Source organism: Cryptomeria japonica, chromosome 11 (genome assembly GCF_030272615.1).
Source record: "Cryptomeria japonica chromosome 11, Sugi_1.0, whole genome shotgun sequence".
In the NCBI taxonomy this organism is placed as follows: domain Eukaryota; kingdom Viridiplantae; phylum Streptophyta; class Pinopsida; order Cupressales; family Cupressaceae; genus Cryptomeria; species Cryptomeria japonica.
In genome coordinates, this window is record NC_081415.1 from 516363345 (window position 1) to 516385701 (window position 22357).

The window sequence follows — 22357 nt, forward strand, 5'->3', positions numbered from 1 at the left end:
TCTACGTATTAGGCAACATAAAAAATATTTATCATGAAAATCCATTTCATTTAATTAGTGCGTGATACAGGATTAGTTAACGGTTCAGGTAAGGTTATTTGATGGACTATTTAATGGATTCTCCGCGGAACAACCTTAAGATTCTCCTCATTAGAAAAATCTGTTTGCTCAATTGAAGTGAAATAAAATCCCTCTTTACTGTTGCACAACCTTTTTTATGTAGTGGTTGAAGTGGTGAGGCCCTGCTGTACCGCTCACGTTTACTTTATGGAAAACAGAGGTACCATTTTAGGGTTGAACCATTGAAATTTCGCTGCTAAATTCTCTGAGGATTTCCGTACATGTCGATGCTTTTCCCGTGAAAAACGGTGAGTTTTCTTTTTGGCGGAACAGGCTCTAAATTTAGCGGTTTTTGTGGACATTCAGTAAGATACTTGCGCCATAGAAATAGCTTCGAGTTTTTGCAGAAATGTTAAATGCGTGCTCTCGGGCATGTTTTGTGACGGATTTGGAAATCTTTTGTAAATTTGACCGCTGATTGTGTTTTTGGCGAAGAATTTAGCGGTATTCTTGAGATTGCCGAGATTTTGAAATGTTCTGAGGTTTATTTATCTTTTGGCGGAGAAGTTTGAAGTTTTTGCTCGTAGAGGATACTTTTTGGGGGCTTTTCTGCGGTTCTTTTTCAAAGATGGCGAGTGCATATGGAGATTATAGCCATAAAATTGATTATGTGTTCAAGGTCGTTGTGATCGGAGATTCTGCAGTTGGAAAGTCGCAAATCTTATCGAGATTTGCGAGGAATGAGTTCAGCTTGGACTCCAAGTCGACAATTGGAGTTGAGTTTCAGACGAGGACACTTGTTATTGAAGATAAAACCATTAAAGCACAAATATGGGACACCGCCGGCCAAGAGAGGTTCGCCATTTTCTTTTAACCTTCTCACGTTTTTGTTCCGAATGATTTTTCTGCTTTCTTAAGCTCTTGATTTGTATGAAGATTTAGAAGTAATTGTTGAAATTTCCGTAGGCTTCCAGCTGTTTCTAAGGGTTTCGAGGAGTATTTTAGATGTTTAAATATGAAAAGTAGTTTGCTTGAAGATGTAAAATTGGCGATCTCGTTTGTGTAACCGTACGGTCTTTAAATGGTTTTGGAAAGCGTGTTTTTGATAGAAGTGTTTATTTTCGCTTTTATTTGCAGTTCAATGCTATTTATTTGCTTTTGGGATTTAGCAATTTGTTTTTACTGAAGTTTGTACTTAGGCAACTTTTCTGGATATATCTGCTACTCTTCCAAATGCTGTGCTGTTTGATAGTTGAAATATCTTATATTTAAAAGAAAAGTTTTACTGCAATTCTGTAATTAGGCCACAGTTTATGTTCACGGCTGCAAACTACTAGATTAATCGTCTCATAGTTTCTACAGTGGTTGGAACTTAAGACCTCTCTGCTGTGAAGGATACGGCATACCGATATCCACCCTTAACACTTCATTAGATATAAACCGCCCTAATTCTAGAGGCAAATTGGACCTTAATTGATTGAAATTCAAAATAAAATATGATTATGAATTTCAGAATATTGAATAAATATAATTTTAATTTATAATTATTTATAAAAATAAATTACAATAAGATTAAAAATTTAATTATAATTATATAAAAAATATTATAGTCTAAAAAATTAAACCTTTTTTAAAATTTATTTTTGAATTTCAATGAAAGTAATTCCTTCAGATTTATTTTGAACTGTTTCCCTTGTTTATTATAGCATATAATGTTGGAGCATGCTATTTTATAAGTAAGCCTGGCAACCTGTTTGAATGATCAATCAATTGAACACATTGATCTGAGCATATACATTAAATATTTAATTAATTTCAATTATAGCCAATTTTACCAGGTATAAAGTTCTAAATTTTTCTATATATATTTCCTTTTTATAATTAAATTAAAAATATCTGATATTTTACAAACCTTAAAAATGGTTAACAGTTGGGAAGAAATAAATATTTCATTTGCCCCAATATGGCTTGCTCCCTGGCAAAGCTCTGCAGCATTTGGGTTCTACATTTGCCTATTAATTTCCCTGCAGGCTTCATTAGAGTTCTTTTAGAGAATTACAGTGTGTCTATAATAAAGTTCATAAGTTTGGCTGATTTAATATTATGCCTTGAAACAGATGAGGCAAAAGTAGAGGTGGTTTTAAAAGGTCATTTGTAATTAATGTATTATTTTACATATTGATTTATCAGATCTTTAATTTTATTAATCGAAATCTTTATTATTTTATTAGTATATCTATATTTAAAAAATATAAGTAATTTATTGGGAGAGATATCTAAGAAAATGTAATGGTTTCTCTGTTCTATTAGAAGGAAATCTGACGATTGCAACAATATTAGTAGTATACAAGAGTTTCAAAAATATTATGGCTACGGTTTCATATAGTTGGAGACAAGTGGGGAGGGTTCTATTTTATTTTGAGTAATAAAATAACACCTCCATAAAAACCAAAGATGGCATATTTCATGCATCTACCTATGGATATTTTGATGTCATTGTAGATGCCTCTGGACATAATGATTCAAATAGACAGAATTAAATATCTTAATTATTTTATGATTCAAATAAACAGAATTAAATATTTTTATATTAAGAAAAGAGATTTTAGTAGTGTTTTTAATGACTTGATGTAAAATATGAAAAATGACAAATCCATATTTCTTTAAAATATAAAATTTCTGATATATCTTGATTTTGACTATATAACATATTTTATCATTAATATTTAAGAATATATTTCATATTCTATTATCAAAATAAATTAAATCCAACAAATATTTCCTATTTTACTTTCATATGAAACTCTGCTTAAATATCACTGGAGTTGCACCAATAAAAACAGAATCCTAATGATCTTCTAAGCTTGAAGATTTAGAGACATTTTTACCATCTAGCATTTATCTGATCGGGACGTTAGGATACCTGTCCGAAATGCTCTGCCTCTAACAAGCTAAAGTCATTTAACTTGCATGCTTTTAACTTGAAGATTCAGACTTTTGGGCTGTAGTACAGGGTAGCAAAGATTGGCTTGCATATGATTCATTGAAGTGATGTTCCATAAATGTTGGAACAAAAGTATCTCGGGCCTTCCAGAGTAGAATTATGAGTTTTGAATGCTGCTGCAAGAGTTGGCCTAGATTGTCAGTCTAGTCCACAATTCATATGGCAAGGATAATATTTCTGCATTTTGCAGTCCTTAGATTCAGCGTGCCAACAAAACTTTTGACATTATTAAAATGAGAGAGTTTTTGTATTCATCATTTTCTGTAAGTGGCATGGAATGATCTTTCCTCTAATATCATTAAATGGTGCTCTGGGTGGACCCAAAAGGAGTTAAGAGCATACTAACTTACCCACTTCCAGACAGGAAGATTTTAAAAACCATAATTTGCGTCGGTGGGCATGTGACATGTGACTGACAACCCGTCCACCGTTTCCATGGTCCAATGTCTTGATCTCATAAAAAGCCTTGATGTGCCGTAGCATAGAGGTTGTCTTTGATGAGTGGGAGTGGGAAGATTACAGAGGCTATACAACTAGGGAGGGAAGATAATATATTTAAACAAATCTCAATATCCAAACAATCTCATCGAAGTTTATTTGTTTCATTGATATTTTTCTCATCCTTATCGCTTCTAAGTTACAAACAAAAATCCACGTCACAGAGAGTAGCAAATATAAAGACAGCAGGCTGAAAATTATATACGGCAAAAAAAAGGTAGTTTTCATGAGAAGGTTTTGCAACTTATCACAAAGTATATCTGTTGTATCTTTCCAATCCTAATATGCTCAAATAACTTTAATATTAAGATAGATTAAAGTAGAAAAACAATGAAGTTTTGAGATGTAAGTTTTATTATAGGGTTATTGTCATCTTATTTTACTAAAAAAATTAATATATAATTTTAGTATATATAGAAAAATAATGTTAAAATTTTGTGTACAATTTTTTTAATTTGATGTGAATAGTGTAAAAAATATTATATATTATTAAATAAATTTATTAAAAAATATTTTAATTATTTTAATAGAAGATATTTTATGTTTTTGATTAAAAAAGTAGTGAGTAAAACTATTAATGAGACCACAATGCTCTACAGGGGCACCTTTCGCACCCCAGTGGCATTCATGGCACTATTCCATTCATTAGACATAAACTTATACAGGGCCTTAGCCTCCTGCTTATCCTCCTCCGTGTTCGTAGTACATTCCCTTAGCAAAGAGGGTGAGCGTCGAGCTATGTAAAACCTGCAGATGAAATTTGTTAAGGCCCGCAATTTGGGCATCCCAGGCCTCCATCTTGCTTTTGAGCCGATTGACACCGTCCATGATAGCCTACAATTCAAGCACAAGACCCAGGTTCTCAATCCTTTGTGTGATGTCCAACACGTCCGTGTGCAGCTTTTCCATTTGCTCCAGAGTAGGGACACCCTGGGGGTTCATAGTAGCCATGTCATCCATAGTCTTATCCATCACCTTGACCACATCTTCAGCAGGGGAACAATCAATATCATTGCCCAGGTCCATCAGGGGAAGAGAGAGGTCATCACCTATTCGGCCATCTTTATATCCGAATCCAAGTTATTAAAGTCCAGGGCTTTGGTATCAGAATTTTCCTCACCCATGACACCCACAGTGCCCATGTTCATAGGGGCCCTATCCTTGACATCAACAGTCCTGGGTTTGCATCTCGGAATTGCTCGTGCCAACAGCACCAATAGTGATCAGAACCATGGGGTCCCTAGTCATATCCACATTCACAACATCCCCATTAGGGGCCCCCATAGTGGAATTAGGGTCCTTTGCCTCCTTGTCCTCAATGGGGTCCTCCTCCGAGTCAATATTTTCGATCACATGGGTCTTCTTTTTGCGCAAGCTTTTGGAAGCCAATCTGGAGGATCTCCTTTTAACCTCAAAATCAGGGGAAGGATTGTCATTCTCAGCATCCTCAGAGGACGAATTGTCATCAAAGGCAATACGTTTGCGTTTAACAAAGGTTTTGCCTTTTCCCTTGGACAAGGAGTGGGAAATGCTGAGAGAGGCGAATAAAGTCAAGCTGGGGGAGACTGCAAATAAAGAAACAACAGAGGCATAAGCAGGTAGAGACATGGAGAAGTTGGTCGTAGCAAAGCCTTCATGAGGATATTGGAAAAATCTAGGGAAGGCCATAGACAAGGCGGCAAGTTGTTGAGGAGTAGGCATGGGGGATATTTTATGTTTTATCATAAATGATTTGATAATTTTGTTTAAAAAAATGATATATCAAAGGGTTGTTTTTTATTAAAAAAGCAGGATATATCAAAGGGTTGTTTTTTATTAAAAAAGCAGGATATATCAAAGGGTTGTTTTTTATTAAAAACGCAGGATATATTAAAGGGTTGTTTAATTGATTAAGATTAATAATAAGGATGATTGCATATGTTTTGATTACACCATCCACAAGGGTCAAACCTTATCGATATGATATAAGAGATGAGTTTGGTCCGGAACTCCGGTGTCTTCCATAACTTTAGAAAAATGAACATATTTCTATCTTTTATTCTCAACAATTACACTCTTCCAATCACAAATCTATCTTTAAACTTCAAAGCTTTTATCAATAAATACCCAATCATATTCAAATTATTTCATTCACTATAATCATTTTATAAATTGAATCTTTAATTATTAATATTTTTAGCAACATATCACTTTAAACATTTTATGTAGTATACCAAAGAATTAAAACAACATTGATAAAAATGATGGTAACGGAAATGCTGAATGATACCTATAAATCTTCCATTTAATAAAACTAAAGTCTATGCATGTAAATGCCCCACCACTCCGCGTAATTAATGCCCCACCACTCCACGTAATTAACCGGGTTTCATAGGTGTGCCACGACTCAAAACTTCCATCCATTCAGCCATACACTAGAAGCTGAAGTGAAATCTATGACATTAACCATGTATTAATTGAGGTGATTTAAAACCCCCTCAATGGTCAATTAAAACCCCCTCAATGGTGCACAATTACTTTTAAATAGTTGGAGAGATGAGCTTTGCGCTTTGCTATAACCTGTACCATTTTAGTGTTCAGCCATCCTTGATGCTATTTGCAATTGCAATTCCATACATGCTTATGCTTTTCCCGTGTAAACGGTCCTTTTTTTGGGAACATACTCCGAATTTAGCGAAATATGTAAGTCATGTAGTACGATTCTTCCGCTTTATTTATGTTTTTGTGGTTAATTTTGAAGGTTTTGCTTTTCGAGAAAGATAATCGAGTTAGGTTTGTGTTTTTTAAATTATGTCAGGAATGAAGACATCGAAATTATCGCCATAAATTATGTGCAATGTTTCCTTTCTTAGAGGAATGTCGGGATTTTTCTGATGTATGGCCGACAAAAGTAATTATGCATCCTTTTATGATATGATTAGAAGTGGCGACGTTTTGAATACCCTAAATCATAAAAAAAAAATTAACATGCCTTAAAATGTTATATGTTAATGCGTCTATAGATTCCAAAGTAAGTATTCAAATTCTATGAGAGAAATTAAAATGTTTATTTATACAATATATATTTTGAATAAGAGTTGTTTTCTTGTGGAACGAAGTTAGTTTTTATATGTGCATTTTTTTATCAATGCAAGAAAATTATACAATTTTAGGTGATCAAAAGACTGCCAAAAAATAAAAATAGAGAATCATGATAAATCTAACAACTCAAACTCATTACATAATCTTTAAACCTCATAGCAATGGAGCACTTTAGACTACAAACAATATCAAATAATGTTGTTCAACAAAATGAACCTCATGGAGGTGTAAACACCATTACAAAGGAATAGTCGTAGAAATCTAACCAAATACATACAATGCTGGAGCAAGATAAAACGGTTAGTAAGATTAGTCATCAATATAAAACCAAACCATTTTGAAGCAATATCAAGAAAGATTAAAATAGAAGCCTAATGAGAGATGAACGAAAAGAAACAACCTCATCACGAAGTTGTATTGTAAAGCCATAAAACGGTTAGTAAGATTAGTCATCAATATAAAACCAAACCATTTTGAAGCAATATCAAGAAAGATTAAAATTAAATTCTAATGAGAGATGAACGAATAAACTAATTATTATCCCTCATGACGCTTCCATTGTCGTCTCTTTCTTGTCCTCCTTGTCTTCACGAACCACGTTGCTTTGAGGTTGATGAATGAAGAGTGGGAGAGATAGGTGGGGGTGAAATGTGGATTGCTCACAATTGCATAACAATATAAGGATGTGTGGATGATGATTTGGACATGGTGGGTGTGCAATGGATATGATTTATGTTCTCATAAGGACAACATAAGGATACTAATGAAGTGGATATGCAACCAAAAGGGTAGCATAAGCTTATGATGAAAAGTGATGAAAATTGGATGAGTGTAGGCTTCGATTTATAGAGTTTGGAGATTGAAAATGGATGGTTAAGATTAAAAAGATGATGAAGGGCTCAAATTAAAAGGGAGTGTGGTACTAGATTTGAAGGCTTAGCCTTGTGACAAGTGTCGCAAGGAGAAGTGGGGTGCAAGGGCAAGTGTTCTCACACATGGGTAAACTCCTGAAAGGCACATGTCTATGACATGTGTAAGAGGTAAGGTGGTTATGAGGTGATTTGTGAGTCACATGTTGAAAAGGTCGAGGCTTGTGAAAATGACATGTGTAAGGGGTAGGCTGACTTGTGAGTCACATGTGGACTTGGGTAGATGTGTAGTATTTAAAGATTGAATAAATACTAGCAGGGATTAGGGTTAGGGTTAATTAGTTTAATGAAGGGATTAGAAGATAGGTTTGTAGGAATCACTAAATTAAACTTAATTAATTATTAATTAATTTAGCTAATTAGGATTAGGAATAAAATTGGAATATTCCTAAGGCTGGGGTCCCATGGGAGGGGCTTGGGCTCTATTTTTAAGGAAGAAATGGTCCCATGAGCAATTTTTTTTTCCTATATAGGATCAATTGGAATCTTTCCCCCAAAAAAGGAAGCCCCTACTTTTTAGGAAGCAGGCAAAAAAAGGGTGGGGCTAAAAATTGCCCCACCAACTTAGGAACTTTGTTTGCCACTTGTCAATAATATGCACATTCCATTTCCCACCAAAATCAAATGAAGAGGGAAAATGACATTTATTTAATTAATTTTACCTTTTTTTGTGCTCAAACTTCCTTAAATTTAGTAGTTCAATTTTTTAAGTTGGTTGCATAACAAAACTCATGAGACCGCCATGTTTAAATTTTTCCAGCTCTATTTTTAAGGAAGCCCCCCTCCATGGGACCCAACCTAAAGTTGAGTTTGATATATAAAAATAAATCAAACTTTGGGAGGAATGAGGAGGTATTAATTAAATATGATTTAATTAATTTAGGGGTAATAATAGGATAATATGATTAATTAAATTAATCAAGGGATAATTAATTAAATATTGATTTAATCAATTTTAAGTGTACATGTATAATATTGTATCAAGTTGGTACTTCAGAACTTGCTCCTTGATTTGCTACATGACTTTACGATTTTCTTTTTGCGTAAAACCTAGATTTGGGAAACCAAGAAAGCCACCTAAAGAAACTTGTTAGAGTAAAGCCTTAGAATACCAATTGCCTAATAGAAATTGTTAGGAGACATAGCTTCACATCTATCTTTCCATAAATGCTTTAAAATAACTTGTCTAATAGAATCAACAATAACATCATTTTGCATTCCAGACCCGAAAATAGCCTCTTTCCAATTAAGATTATGAGTAAAAACAACAACAAAGTCTTTAAACACAACAACCATTGCTTCTTAACATATATGCAATCCCAAAAGATGTGTTTTAGATTTTCAACACCTTGACAAAAAAGACAATTGATTGGTTGAACCATAATGTCAAAAACAAAAGCAATATGCATATGTGTTGGTTATTAACATTATCTCGAATGTTTAGGCTCAATAGTCATCACAAGAATGCAACACATATTATGTAGGTAAAATTTCATATTTAGTTAAAGTGGTGTGGAGTTCACTAATGTAGTTTGTATTGTCAAATGAGTAAGGATAAATGTTTATAGTTGTGAAACATTTTGGGTCAATAAAGTGGATTAAGGTGAAATAGTATTATTCAAAATTACTTGATATTTATATTTTCAAGCAAATCATTTTCCTTAAAATTACTAGATAGTTATTATAATTTAATTTTAAAATTTAAATTAGATTGAATTTATATAAATGTTTTAACTTAAATATTTTCAAGCAAAAGGATTCTGGTCAAAATAATTTTACTTGAAATTGTTCATGTGACAGTTTAGCCCCTCTTTTATGACAAAATGAAAAAAGAATCAATTTTAATTTTAGAATTTTCCAACAATTTTTTTTTTTTGAAAATATGAAAATATACTTGTATAGAGCCTATAGTCTACGTTATGTATGTATATATGTATGTACATGTATGTATGTATGTATTACATACACACACATGCATGTATAGATACATGCATATATGTACATACATATGCATGCATGTATGTATGTATGTATACACACACATGTATAGATACATACATACATGCATGCATGCATGCATGCATGTATGTATGTATGTATGTATGTACACACATAATAAATTTGTCCCTCTAAATATAAATCCTAATGCCAAGCCCCATCATGGCATTTTCATCTGACTACCTTATGTCAACATGCATGGGGTTTATACGACCTTGCCCCCTAACTATTCTAATAGAAACTAGGTATCCTATACAGGATGTGTATTTATCATTATTCCTATAAGCATGTGTTAGGTCATCAATTTTGGGTTACAATAAGTAGGCTATTATAATCAAACATGAGATTGATTAGAAAATCTTAAAACATTTTTAAATTTTAAGAAACATATGGTACACTATATCAGAGAATTTCAAGAAGATATACTTTTTTTAAATGATAAAAAAAATTTGAAAACAATTGACATCTCATGAAAACTATGATGTTTAAAGTGCATTCAAACAACTTCTCACATTTCCATATGTACTTAGAGAACCTTGGGCTACTTAGATCCAACATATTACTTGTCAATAATAAACAATTAAGGCCTCAACATTAGACTTATGGTGAAGGAGTTGGTTACGTGTTTGCACTTTCACTACACACATTAAAGCTCATTTTGGTGTTGCTTTCATGGGATATTGTCAAGGATTTCTCAAGCAATGACACTCCATTTTTTGTCAATCCCTTGTGTCACAATGGTCAACAATAAACCATCGCCATTGTCTTATCTTGTAGATGTTCTTTATGTTTTCAAAGCCATGTTGCCTTTGCACTCTAACAAGTGGCAAAGAAATCTCTTATGGTCATATTTTTAAGAGACTAATTTGTATGTAGTTCATGCCAAGAGGATCGATGCCCAAGGATATTTGAGTTTCTAGACAAATTCATGGTGGGATGACTTAGTCATAATCTTTATGTTGTGATTAAATTTGTTAAATATGAATTTTGAGTGAGTGGAGTTTAGTTTGTCTGTGTAAAATTCTCTTTCTTTATTGTGGACGAGACTTCTAATTACTCAATTGCCAATGCTAGCACCATAATATCTTAAATTTTGTGTTTAGGAGATGATAATTAAATGCATTAAATGGATATGTACTTTGAGTAAATATTATAGAGTATATAGTTGGTCAAATTAAATGTCTTAATGTGATTCACTCTTCTTAGTGTGTATAACTTGTTTAATGATCTCATACGATTTTGAGATGTGTTTGAATGCCAACTTGATTATATTTGTTTTAAGGAGGCCTACAAATGCCTCACTAGATGGACTTGTACATTATGTGAAGTCTTACATAGAACAAAGTTCGAAGATTGTATTATAGTAAAATGTTACTTTAGGGTACATCTTTAAGCTTGAGCATTCCCCATATCTACTAGTTATATCACTAGTTCATAGGTGTATAAACAATTCAAGACATTTCTTGTTGCAAATGTTGGGGAAGTATGAAGTTTTCTCATCATTTCCATCGATAGGTTGAACTCTCCCTTAACAACTAGATGGATTTAATTTAGATGAGCCTATAGAGTGGCATCTCATATGTAATATCTATCCAAGTGTTTCAATTGAATTTGATGAAATTGACATGCTTGGTCACTATGACTTTAACGACCACTACAATTTGAGTGCACCTACCTCTCACCTCTCCTTGTAGATGTCAATAGTTGATTTCATAGAAACCCTTGAATCAACTCATAGCTAGGAAAACAAGAGCCTTAACTTGACCAACACACAAGAACATTATATGAGGCAGTTGCTCATCCTTGAGATAGGAAGATGATCTCCCCCTCAATTGATCTCCCATAGGATGCCCCAACATATATAGGAATGTTTTTGATAGGTGACAATTAACCCAAATCATGAATGAGGATGAAAGAGTGAACACTTATAGGAATGCAATTGTCCATGGGAAAGGCTTTACATAGGTAACTACCATTGCAAACCACCAACATGGGTTTACTAAAACTCATTCAACCAATTAAAGTATATTGAATGAGGTTCATTAAAATGTAGTACCCCTAAGTATTTGTCTTAGATCTTCTTAAGATTTATTTATATTTTGGATAAGGAAACAATAAAATAAACAAGTTTAGCCATCTACTAGTGAAATAAAATAATCAATGCTCAAATGTGGTAATTTCATTATGGGGAGAAGGAATAGAGCCCTGAAGATCCCACTAAATGAATGCCAAACTTAAAATCAATCCTTTCAAGAGAAAACATAATCTTAATTTCAATGTCCTTAAAAGTTTATATAGATTATCAACATCTATAGTATAAAAAAGAATGTCACATTATGTGGAGAATCAATAATAGATGGAGCCCTAATTTTCTATCTCAATCATTTTAGTTTTCTCACATGTGGTAGTCATCACAACTCTCACTGGTGTTGGCCTTGAGCATCAAATGACATTGGATACGTCAATCATTAGTGACACATTCTTTATGATTTTGTTAGTGTAGTGTTTATTTGAACTTCATATCTCATCAAACTTCAACTACTAATAGTATGCTTGCATGCAAGTTAGTGCTTATGATCCATTAGGAAGAATGAGGGTGAGCATGTACGCATGACATTAGTTCAAATTACTAGACAATTCAATTGAAACATAATACAATCCCTAGTAATATACATTATGTTTAATGGTTGTTATTGCCACAAAATATAATGTTTACATTTATTTTTATTTTTTGATTAACTAAGCATTTTACTCATTACAAATACCTATCAATGTACTCATTATATATTAAGAAAAATTTGCAGTTTGATATGATGCATTGAAATAAATGAGGCAAATGTAGGAGTATTTATTAAATATTTTAGGTATTAAGGTATTATTTGATGTTATTACCGATATTCAATTGCGTAGTTTTTTAGTCGATGTCATTGACCCACATTTCATGGGTAGTTGCTCATATTAGATTCTCTCTCTCAAAAACTTGAATGATCTACTTAACGCTTGTTGCATCTAGGTGAAGCTCATAAAGATGAAGCATCAACACTTCCCAAAAGGTTACTCATCCTAATACTACTCGACCTGAGTGCACTTAACTAAGGAATTTCCCCCAAGGTCGATCTCATTTAGCTTGCCACCCTATTTACAACAAATATTGTACAATTGAATCCAAATAATAACACCACATAAATTAACGAATGCAAAAAGCACCATCTCCCTAATAACAAATAATTATTTTATTTTATATGTTGACCTACCTAACGTTTTTTTAAAAGGTTATCGACAATTACGATAATATTCTAAATATCCACAACTTTTGATTCTATTATGAAGTGTAGAGTGTCTATGTCGTTAGATTAACTAATAATGAAGTATAAAAGTCACTATTATTAGACTTTTCACGAAGTACAAGTGTATATGCTTTCATCATTACATTATTAACTCATTATGAAATATATATTATTATTAAACTATCTCAAAATAAAATACATCACTTCTATTATTAGATTAACTAATTTAAATTATGTTCACTATTAAGCCAACTCAAATTATATTCCATTATACATTATATAACTTGAGTTGGGTTAATGATGTATATCTATATTTTAAAGTATATTTTATTATCTATTTAATATAGAATATGAAATTTGAAATGTTGCAGAAAAATAAATTGAAATTATATATATATACCATCAAACTAATTTAAATTGTGTTCACTATTAAACCAACTCAAATTATATTCCATTATACATTATATAACTTGAGTTGGATTAATGATGTATATCTATATTTTAGTATATTTTATTATCTATTTGATATAGAATATGAAATTTGAAATGTTCCAAAAAAAAAAAAAATTGAAATTATTTGTTTTATCCATGAATCTTATAATAAAAATATATAGTTTTTTTATATTTCGTAACTATCTTAAATTAATATATTAAAATTTAAAAGTCAACAAGATTTCTAAATTTTGTAATGATTTTGAATTGAATGCTGGTAGTTTCTATTTTTTTTTTGACAGCCTTATGATTACCTTAATTGATATAATTATATTACTAAAAACTCCACAGACTACTCATTATAATTTTTTTTAGAAAACATGGAATAATTTTTCCTTATATATCACTAAGTTAGTTGACTTCAGACGCAATTTCTGCAGATCTAGTCAGAAAGTTTTAAATATAATATTTTGTGTCGTCGGGTACTCGATCGTTTTAAAATGTACAACTCGTTCACATGCAATAAAAAGCTATACTAAAGCTGCCAAGAAATATCTATAATAATTGAGTTAGGAGATTATAAACTTAGGTACACAACGGACATTCTCATTCTTTAATAATGTGAGGGGAGATTAGAGAACTTATATTACCTATATTTAAACAAACCTTGTATAAAAAAATTCGTTGTATACACAATCGTACAGAAGTTCCTCCGTTTTATTGCTTTCTGTCTCGTGCTTAGTGCATCTTTCCACTTTTTAAGGTCATAATTAATATGCTCAATTCTATTCAGATGTATAGGTAGAAGTTTTGAGATGCAAGTTTTATTATATGACTATTATATAGTTGTACCATTGAAGTTAAATTAATTTTGTAGAGGGAAAAAATATTAAAAAGGATAGAGAAGAGAGTCAAGAGTATTTTAGTAAATTTGTTTTCAATTGAGGAGTTTGATCTTAACAAGATTGATCAAGAGGAATCTATTATCTAATGTGATTGATCCACATTCAACTTGATCAAAAAATCAACTTTGTTATTTTCTCAAAGGATGTAATCAATTCTTTTTTCAAATATGAATAAGAGACTTTTGATTTCTTGAAGGTAGATGTTAAGATGCCAGTATATATCATTCGTATTGTTATTCTTACTAAGGAGTTACACCAAGATCATGGAATTAGTTTCAAACTAGACACAAAAAACAACATTATCCAAGGCACACTAAAGACCATTTTGAATAATGAAAGCCTCGTGTTGTGCAATATCTTTATAATTTATAGGCTAAAAACCAAGTTTCTAGCATTTCTAGCATTGCTTGTAGAAGCACCACCTTAACTGATCTTGATTCAAGGATAAGTCAATGATAGCCACACATTAGATCAACTGACACTAGTAATAGTTGAATAGGGATGATCATTTGCCAAGAAACCCAACTTTTCACCAAGTTGTCTCATAAAATGAGCAACGATTTTAGAATTTAGAAGGCTCTCCCTATCTTGACAACATAATAGATCATTTGCATCCAAATTTGACCAACAAATATAGAGACATCTTGGAAGATTCTATGATCTTTTACACTAGCCAAGATTACATCAAATATTTTGAAAGCAAAAATGCCACAAAGACTTCACATATCTCAACAAAATCTATATTTTGAACAGGTCTTTAGATTTGACTAAAAGTTTCAAAATAGCAAGCCCAAAGAGGTTGAATGAATGACCATTTTGAAATTAAACAAGAAATTGTTTTCCAAGTAGATCTAGTAAGAAAATATCAGAATGGTTGTTCCATCCACATTTTTTAAGATTTCATGAGTAAGAAATTGTACGTTAGGAAATAGGAAATCATCACAAACATTATAAAAACTAATCTAGCTCAATCACAAATGCATTCATTGCAATGATCTATCCTAAACAACACTCAATAGAGACATGAAATAGAAACATTCAAAAGCAAAGATTATGCAAACCAAAGATGTGATTTGAATGCTCCTTCATGCGGCTCCATTGTTCTTCTTTCCTCTCCAAATAGTTTTGGTTGTGGATCTCACCTACAAGTGCACACACACAATTGAAAGCATGTAGATGAGATTTTTGATCAAGAGTACTAGAAGCGTAAATTCGATAGTCTGATTACCAATTAGCTTTGATTGATGAAGATCATCCAATTTATAGAAGAATTGGAGAGATGACAAGATTAGCATGATTCAATTCAAATGGAAATTGCAAATCAATTATGTCAATTATGACAAATTATGACAAATTATGCACTTTCTATGCAAAATTTGTTGATTGATAATTTATGACAAATTATGACAACTTCTATGTCAAAATTGATTGATTGTCAATTATGACAAATTTATGACAAATTGACATGTCATTTCCATGAATTTAGGAGAGAAATAGGAGGAAATTGAAATTAGGAATTAGAAAATTAAGAAATTAGGAAATTGATGGAAATTAGAAATTAGGTAAATTAATTAATAATTTGTCATTTATTAATTAATTCACAAAGAGGAATAATTAGCCAATTAAATGAACATTTAATTGCAATGAGAAGACTTAGGATAAATAAACAATTTATTAATCCTAAAGGAAGAAATGACACACACAAGGTTAAATGATTAAATCACGAAACCCTAGAAGATGAATTAGGTCTTGATGAAAGATAATTGACTCGATCATGATTTGATTTTGGATTGATAAATGACCAATGTGATAAATGATTTGATTGAGAAAATGCGCCAATTGACGAGGAACAATGACAAATTGATCCAAATTGACATATTTGAGACAGACAACGATCGATGACAAATCGATCGCAAAATGACAAGATCGAACAAGATGACAAGAGTTGATGATAAATAGATTGCAAAATGACAGGATTGAAAATGACCACGATCAATGATGAATTGATCGCAAAATGACAAGATCGAACATGACAACGACCGATGACAAATTGATCGTTAAATGACAAGATTGAAGGATTGATGATAAATCGATCGCCAGATGACAAGATTGATAAGAGGACAACGATCAACGACAAATTGATCGCAAGATTGACAGGAGGACAAAACCCTAATTAGGATTGACGATGTCCAAAATGATGACAAATAAGCACGCACATTGATGCAATAGGATAAGATCGATTAAAATCATGATTGGATAGTGTTGTCGACAAGACCAAATTCGAGAGCGAGATAAATGAAGAATGTAGAAGAATGACTCGATGTTCGCAAATGATAAAAACCAAGTACGAATCATAGGAGAAATGTTAATGCGACGCAAAAACCTAAAATGAGGCAATGCGCAAATGTTAAAGTATGACTCCGCAAGCGTTGACCATTTTTAGGTGTCTACAGAAACTTTTTGTGCACAAAATATCAACTTTTGACCAATTTAGAGGATTTCAAATCATGTGCTTGACAACACTACTAGATGTTACCCCAATAAGAGCTTATAACTAGGCTTAATAAAAAAAATTACTTGATCCTTTCGATACCTAGCCAAGGACATCCTCACTAGCATTCTTGAGATCTTCAATATAAGGTCTACTTTGGAGGACTTTCTAAAATTTCTCTCTAAGTTCTATTTGACCTCTTTGAGGCAAAAAATGTCCATGTGCATCCATTTCTTGATGAGGACACCACTTAGATCTTTGAAGGAAAAAATAATAGCCACTTTGCTCTAGCCAAGAGGATCCCAAATTTCTTTGAAGGCATGGATTTAAAAAAAATCAATTTCAATAAAGTTTGAATTCTTGTCTCTTCCATTAGAATATATAAGACTGACTATGGAACCCTTAAGATCTTTATCTAAGACAATTGTGAAAAAAACAACAATCAAACTCTAAACTTTGAGCTTTGCTTGCTTCCTCTCTAACCAATCTCAATTTCATTATTTTATTTTAATTTAATTATTCTTCTTATACATTTTTCTTATATACTATTGAAAATAATAATCATACATAACTAAAATTAATTGAAGAATTCGTCATAAAATTTAATCTTTTTTATATACTGAGTAAATTTCATATTTTACTTTAATATAAATTGTTATTATAAAATATATAATTTTATACAAAATAATAATTGTTTTTATTATAAAAGATGTTTATATTTAATAATTTTTTTATTATTATTAAGAGCTTGATTGCCATAAAAATGAATTAAGAACTTCCTCTAAATGTCCCTCCATGGTTTTAGCATAACAAAGGTTAAAAAAAAATAAAAGGCAATTACAAACAAAACGACATCGATCAAACCATCTTAATTAGATATAGCATCTAAATTAGATTGTGCAAGAAATTAATTACAAAATTTTAATTAATTATTACAAAAATTAAACCAAATTAAAATACACATATAATTCTACTCATATTACTTCACCAAAAAAAAAAATATTTTTTAAAATCTAATTAATTATTTATTAAACCTATAAAATGTAAGAGGACATTTATGTTTTCCACGATACCATAAACTAACATTACCTTAAAAATCCACACATACTTTATATATATATATTTTTCATATAACTAGAACCGCGTGGGGAGGTCCACCTTACTATTATATTGGGAATCTGTGTTAACCCCTTCACACTCAAACTCAAATTTTAAGGCGTTCACTAAAGGTGCCCAAATATCCGGACGTGTAAGGTGTAGATTCATTCCAAAGAGCTTGAAGTACATTCCACAGAGCCTGGAGTGCATGTACACCGTCCGTACAATGTGCCTGACAGAAAGTTGAGCTTCCTTGCAATTCCAGATTTTAATGAATCGTAACGTGACCTTGTTTGCCAAATTTGGCCCACATTAAGACGATTTCCCAGCCTGGTAATTATGGTTTGTTTCTCCTAGCTGCTTTAGCTACTGTTTTAATAGCACGCTGGGCTCTACTGGTCGCCTTTTTAGCTTAAGCAAAATAAATCAACCGTTTGATTTGTTCAGTCATCGGATCTTCCACGCCATAATTTCCTTAAAGTACTCTTCTGGGTAGAAAATGGCGATCTTTTAGGTAGAGTGCTTCAAATTGGGCGGAATTTACAGGAGTCCTTTGGTCGAATACCAGCCTTGGAAGAGGGATAGACAGAAGTGTCAAACGCGAGCTTGTTGCTCATTTTCTGGCGGAATTTGACCATTTGTTGTTGAAATTTTTAGTGGGTTTTGAGATCTCCAAGTTTTAAGACGTCATTTGGAGAAAAACTGATCTTCTTTTGCATATTTGACGGATATTTTAGAAGTTCTCTTCGGCGTTGGAATTTTGGTGGACTGGAGGGGGTTTAGTAGAAGATGGCCGGTGGGCATGGAGATTATAGCCATAAAATTGACTACGTGTTTAAGATTGTTGTGATTGGAGATTCTGCGGTTGGAAAATCGCAAATACTGGCACGGTTTGCAAGGAATGAGTTCAGCTTGGAGTCCAAGTCCACAATTGGGGTTGAGTTTCAGACGAGGACAGTCGTTATTGACGAGAAGACTGTTAAAGCACAAGTATGGGATACTGCCGGTCAGGAGAGGTTTACCACTTCTATAACTTCACCTTTTTATTTGCAGCAATGCTGCCTTTCTTAAGCAAGGAATTTTGAAGAAAGAAGCAGTAGTGCTTTGGTGTTTAAGAAATTAAAAAAAGCAGTGTAGTAATAGATAATAGATATAACACTGACGATTCAAAAGTATGGGTTCTGAAAAGTTTTCTTTTGTGAGATTGTTTAATAGCTTTTTATGTTTTCCAATTGCTGAGATTCGTTGTAGATAGCAGCTAATTCTTGCTAATTAAAGTGCATTTTGGAATCGGATGGTTATGTTTATAGTGATTAGAATAGAAGAGCGGGCATTCTAGTGTATAGATGATTTTCATTGTGAAAGACATGGAAGTTCTGAGATAAACTAGTTGTTGGTTAAATTCTGAGTACCCTTTGTTTTAAAATATCTGGTTTTCTTCTCTATCCTATCACTATGAGCTAGGATTCAAAGTTGACAAATGGACGATACAAATGTGATTACAGCATTGAAAAATGCCATTGTGTTCATCTGTTATGAAGCATTTTCTATTTGAAAGTCACTTTTCTCTTTCCTTTTTCTTTCTCTTTGTAATAAATTTATAGCATTATGTAGAATCTGGAAGTTTGTTTGGCTTGGAGGCTCTAATTTGTTCTAGAGGATATTTCAATTTTGTTGAATGCTGTAAAAGTAAACTGCTGGTTTCAGAAGATCCTAGAATGATGAGAAACACTTGCTGTTGACTTACTGAGTGAAACTAATTTGTCCCAACTCTTAGCCCATGTTATCTATAGCTTACTGGTGAAGCTGTGCATTATTGGGGGTCTTAATTTGTCTGAATTTATTAAGGGTCTACACCAAATGCGTCAGGTGTCCTAAAAAAGAAAAGAAGTGATAAAATGGCACTCAATTGGTACAGTACAATACTGTGAATGAGATTCATAGTTGGCTGCTTTGTCACTATTTGTTGAAATGGATGAAGGACATAGCTACCTGCTGTAACAAGAAGAGTTTCATGAGGCGCATCTTGTTAGTATATACTGTGGAGAGGCTATAGAACCTTTTCTTTCTTTCAATTAGGGCAGAGATATAAGTATGTTTTTTCAAGGCGTTGTGATCTGAATTTTGAAAGCATAGGGCTTGCAGATCAGTTTTGTAGCTTACTTAGCTGACATTTATCTTCAGACTTGAATAGCATATCTCATGTGGGTATTGTTTCTTTTCATTTGGAACAGATACAGGGCAGTTACTAGTGCCTACTACAGAGGCGCTGTTGGTGCGATGCTGGTATATGACATAACCAAGCGACAAACCTTTGATCATGTGGTGAGGTGGCTTGAGGAGTTGAGAGGCCATGCAGACAATAATATTGTTATCATGCTGATAGGAAACAAATGTGATCTTGCTGACAAACGTGAAGTGCCTACAGAGGATGCACAAGAATTTGCTCAAACAGAGGGTTTATTCTTCTTTGAAACATCGGCACTAGAGGCAACAAATGTGGAGGCTGCATTTATGACAGTCTTGACAGAAATCTACAAGACAATAAGTAGGAAAGTCCTCACCGCAAATGAAGAACAAGGAAATGGAAATGCAACTTCGTTGACTGGCACAAAAATTGTTCTTCCCAGCCCAGTGCAAGAGGTCAATGCCAAGAAAAATAACTGTTGTAATTTAACATAAGTATTCGTTTTCCTACTAGAGGTCTCAGCATATCGTCATCCTTATATATTGGCTTGCATTTCTGTCCTTAAGGCAGAACCTATTTTCCAGAAAGTATCTTTATTTATGATGCTGATTTTGGTTCTAATTTTTTGTTCTGGGGAAGTCTCTGGTCCTATACTGGTGAGTTTGCATTGTAATTTGTTGTATTCATCTGTTCCGCTTTTGTAAAGGGTCATAAAGTTTACTACACAAGGTGAAACAGTTCTAGTAACAAAACTCTTACATGTTATTGATATTTCTTTGGTTACTGTGTTTCGGGATTTCTTGTCGTTAAAGAAGACCTTATTATATTTTCTTAGATATAACTGCAAAGTTTCAGATCTGAGTGTAGGGATTTGTTTATAGGATCTTATTCAGATTGTAAAATCTTCCTCTGAACTGTCTACGTTCTTTGAGTTTATTGTTCAACAAGGTCGGTTTTGCTTTTATGTTTTAGTTATGATGTGAACATTTCTGATTTTTACTTGAGATTTATCCCCAACTATGCAATCTGAAAATTCTAATTAATATCATAAATGGGTCTGAATTAATTAGATATCCCAGTTCATATTTGCGATTGGCACAAGGACAATAGGCTGTTGTTAGGAATATTGCCATGATTTTCGAGTGGTGAACATCCAGGCTACATGAGTTCTGTACTTCTAGTCACTGTATGCTGAACGATGTTTTGGAGCTTTCTGTGGGCAGAAGAAATCTACCTTGAAATTTTCCAGGCCCCTGAAAATTCTTCAAAAATTAGACACTTGTGTAGTTTGTTTATATATTTATCATTTCAAATAATGCTACCTGTGCCAAGAAAATCTAACAGTCCTGTTTTAGCATTTTTCTCTATTGTTCCATCACAAGTTCATGGTTCATTTGAGGATTTCTATGTCATAAGCAATGTTATTGCCCAATTGAGGTTTGGACTCTCATGATTTAGGAAGAGCATCTTAGAATTAGTAGTAATAATCCCTAATTTTTTTTACTTCATCATAAATAAAGCTGATTTAATCACCACAAATGAAATTAACATCTGACTCTCTGACCAGGGTTATATTGAAATTTCTTTTCTAACAAGACTTCAGTGTTTGGCTCAAATCATGGAATACAGCTCTATGGATTTTCCAAAGATCTCAACACTTTGTGTTAGAGTTGAATGGAATTGTTTTGGGACACTAGATGAACTCAATTTTCGGGCCACAGCACCGAAGGACTAGTAAACCCCTGAAATTGACAGGCAAGAGTATGTAATTGTTTTGGCTGTTGAAAAACAGTTCATACTCACAGGCTGACCTTACCTCTTTATCCCTACTCCTTATCCTGAAAAGATAAGTGAACATTGGATTGGTCTGAATTTGTACGATGCCTTTAAATGAAACTCAAGGCATCATTAAAGACTACTAAGGGAACATCATTGCTAGTTATGTCACAGGTCTGGGCTTCACGACGAATAATATTTCAGAGATTCTGTCCTTAATACATGGGGAGAAATCTTCTCCTCTTAGCTATCAATAACATTTATGCAGAAGGGGGAAACTATGCTCTTGCCTTGGTCATCTGATGATAAATTATGAAGTGATACAAAATGTTGTAAAAATTTGATACATGGTGTTCTCCAAAAGCTTAAAATATTCATGGATATGGATTATCTAACGGCCTTAATGTTCTTAATAGATGACTTTTAAAGATTGGAATTCATTTAAGATTTTGGATGAGTCTCTTTGGAAACTTGACTGTCAACGTGTGCCCCAAAACATCCAAATAACCGTACTCCATTCTAGAAGATTTATCTTGGTTCAGCACTCCATGTATGTACATGAAAACCCAGATAAATGTTATATAGTAAAAGCATAAGAGATGTATAGAAA

At 32.7% G+C, this 22357-nt stretch overlaps 1 protein-coding gene across 2 annotated transcripts; it reads left to right on the forward strand.

Moving 5' to 3' along the window:
• The first annotated feature begins 142 nt into the window (after positions 1 to 142).
• LOC131062281 (ras-related protein Rab11A) lies at positions 143 to 20762 on the forward strand. 2 transcript variants are annotated; one of them, XM_057995902.2, is made up of 2 exons: positions 143 to 915; positions 20018 to 20762. In XM_057995902.2, exons 1-2 carry the CDS (start codon positions 689 to 691, stop codon positions 20463 to 20465), a joined length of 675 nt encoding a protein of 224 aa, XP_057851885.1. In that variant the 5' UTR covers positions 143 to 688; the 3' UTR covers positions 20466 to 20762. The 2 variants fall into 2 exon arrangements, with proteins under 2 accessions (XP_057851885.1, XP_057851884.1); XM_057995901.2 differs by lacking the exon at positions 143 to 915 and adding an exon at positions 18063 to 18799.
• Positions 20763 to 22357: the final 1595 nt, after the last annotated feature.

Coding starts and splice junctions, on each gene's coding strand:
- LOC131062281 (XM_057995902.2), top strand. CDS start 689: ATGGCGAGTGCATATGGAGATTATAGCCATAAAATTGATTATGTGTTC. Junction 916..20,017: donor GACACCGCCGGCCAAGAGAG/GTTCGCCATTTT, acceptor CATTTGGAACAG/ATACAGGGCAGTTACTAGTG.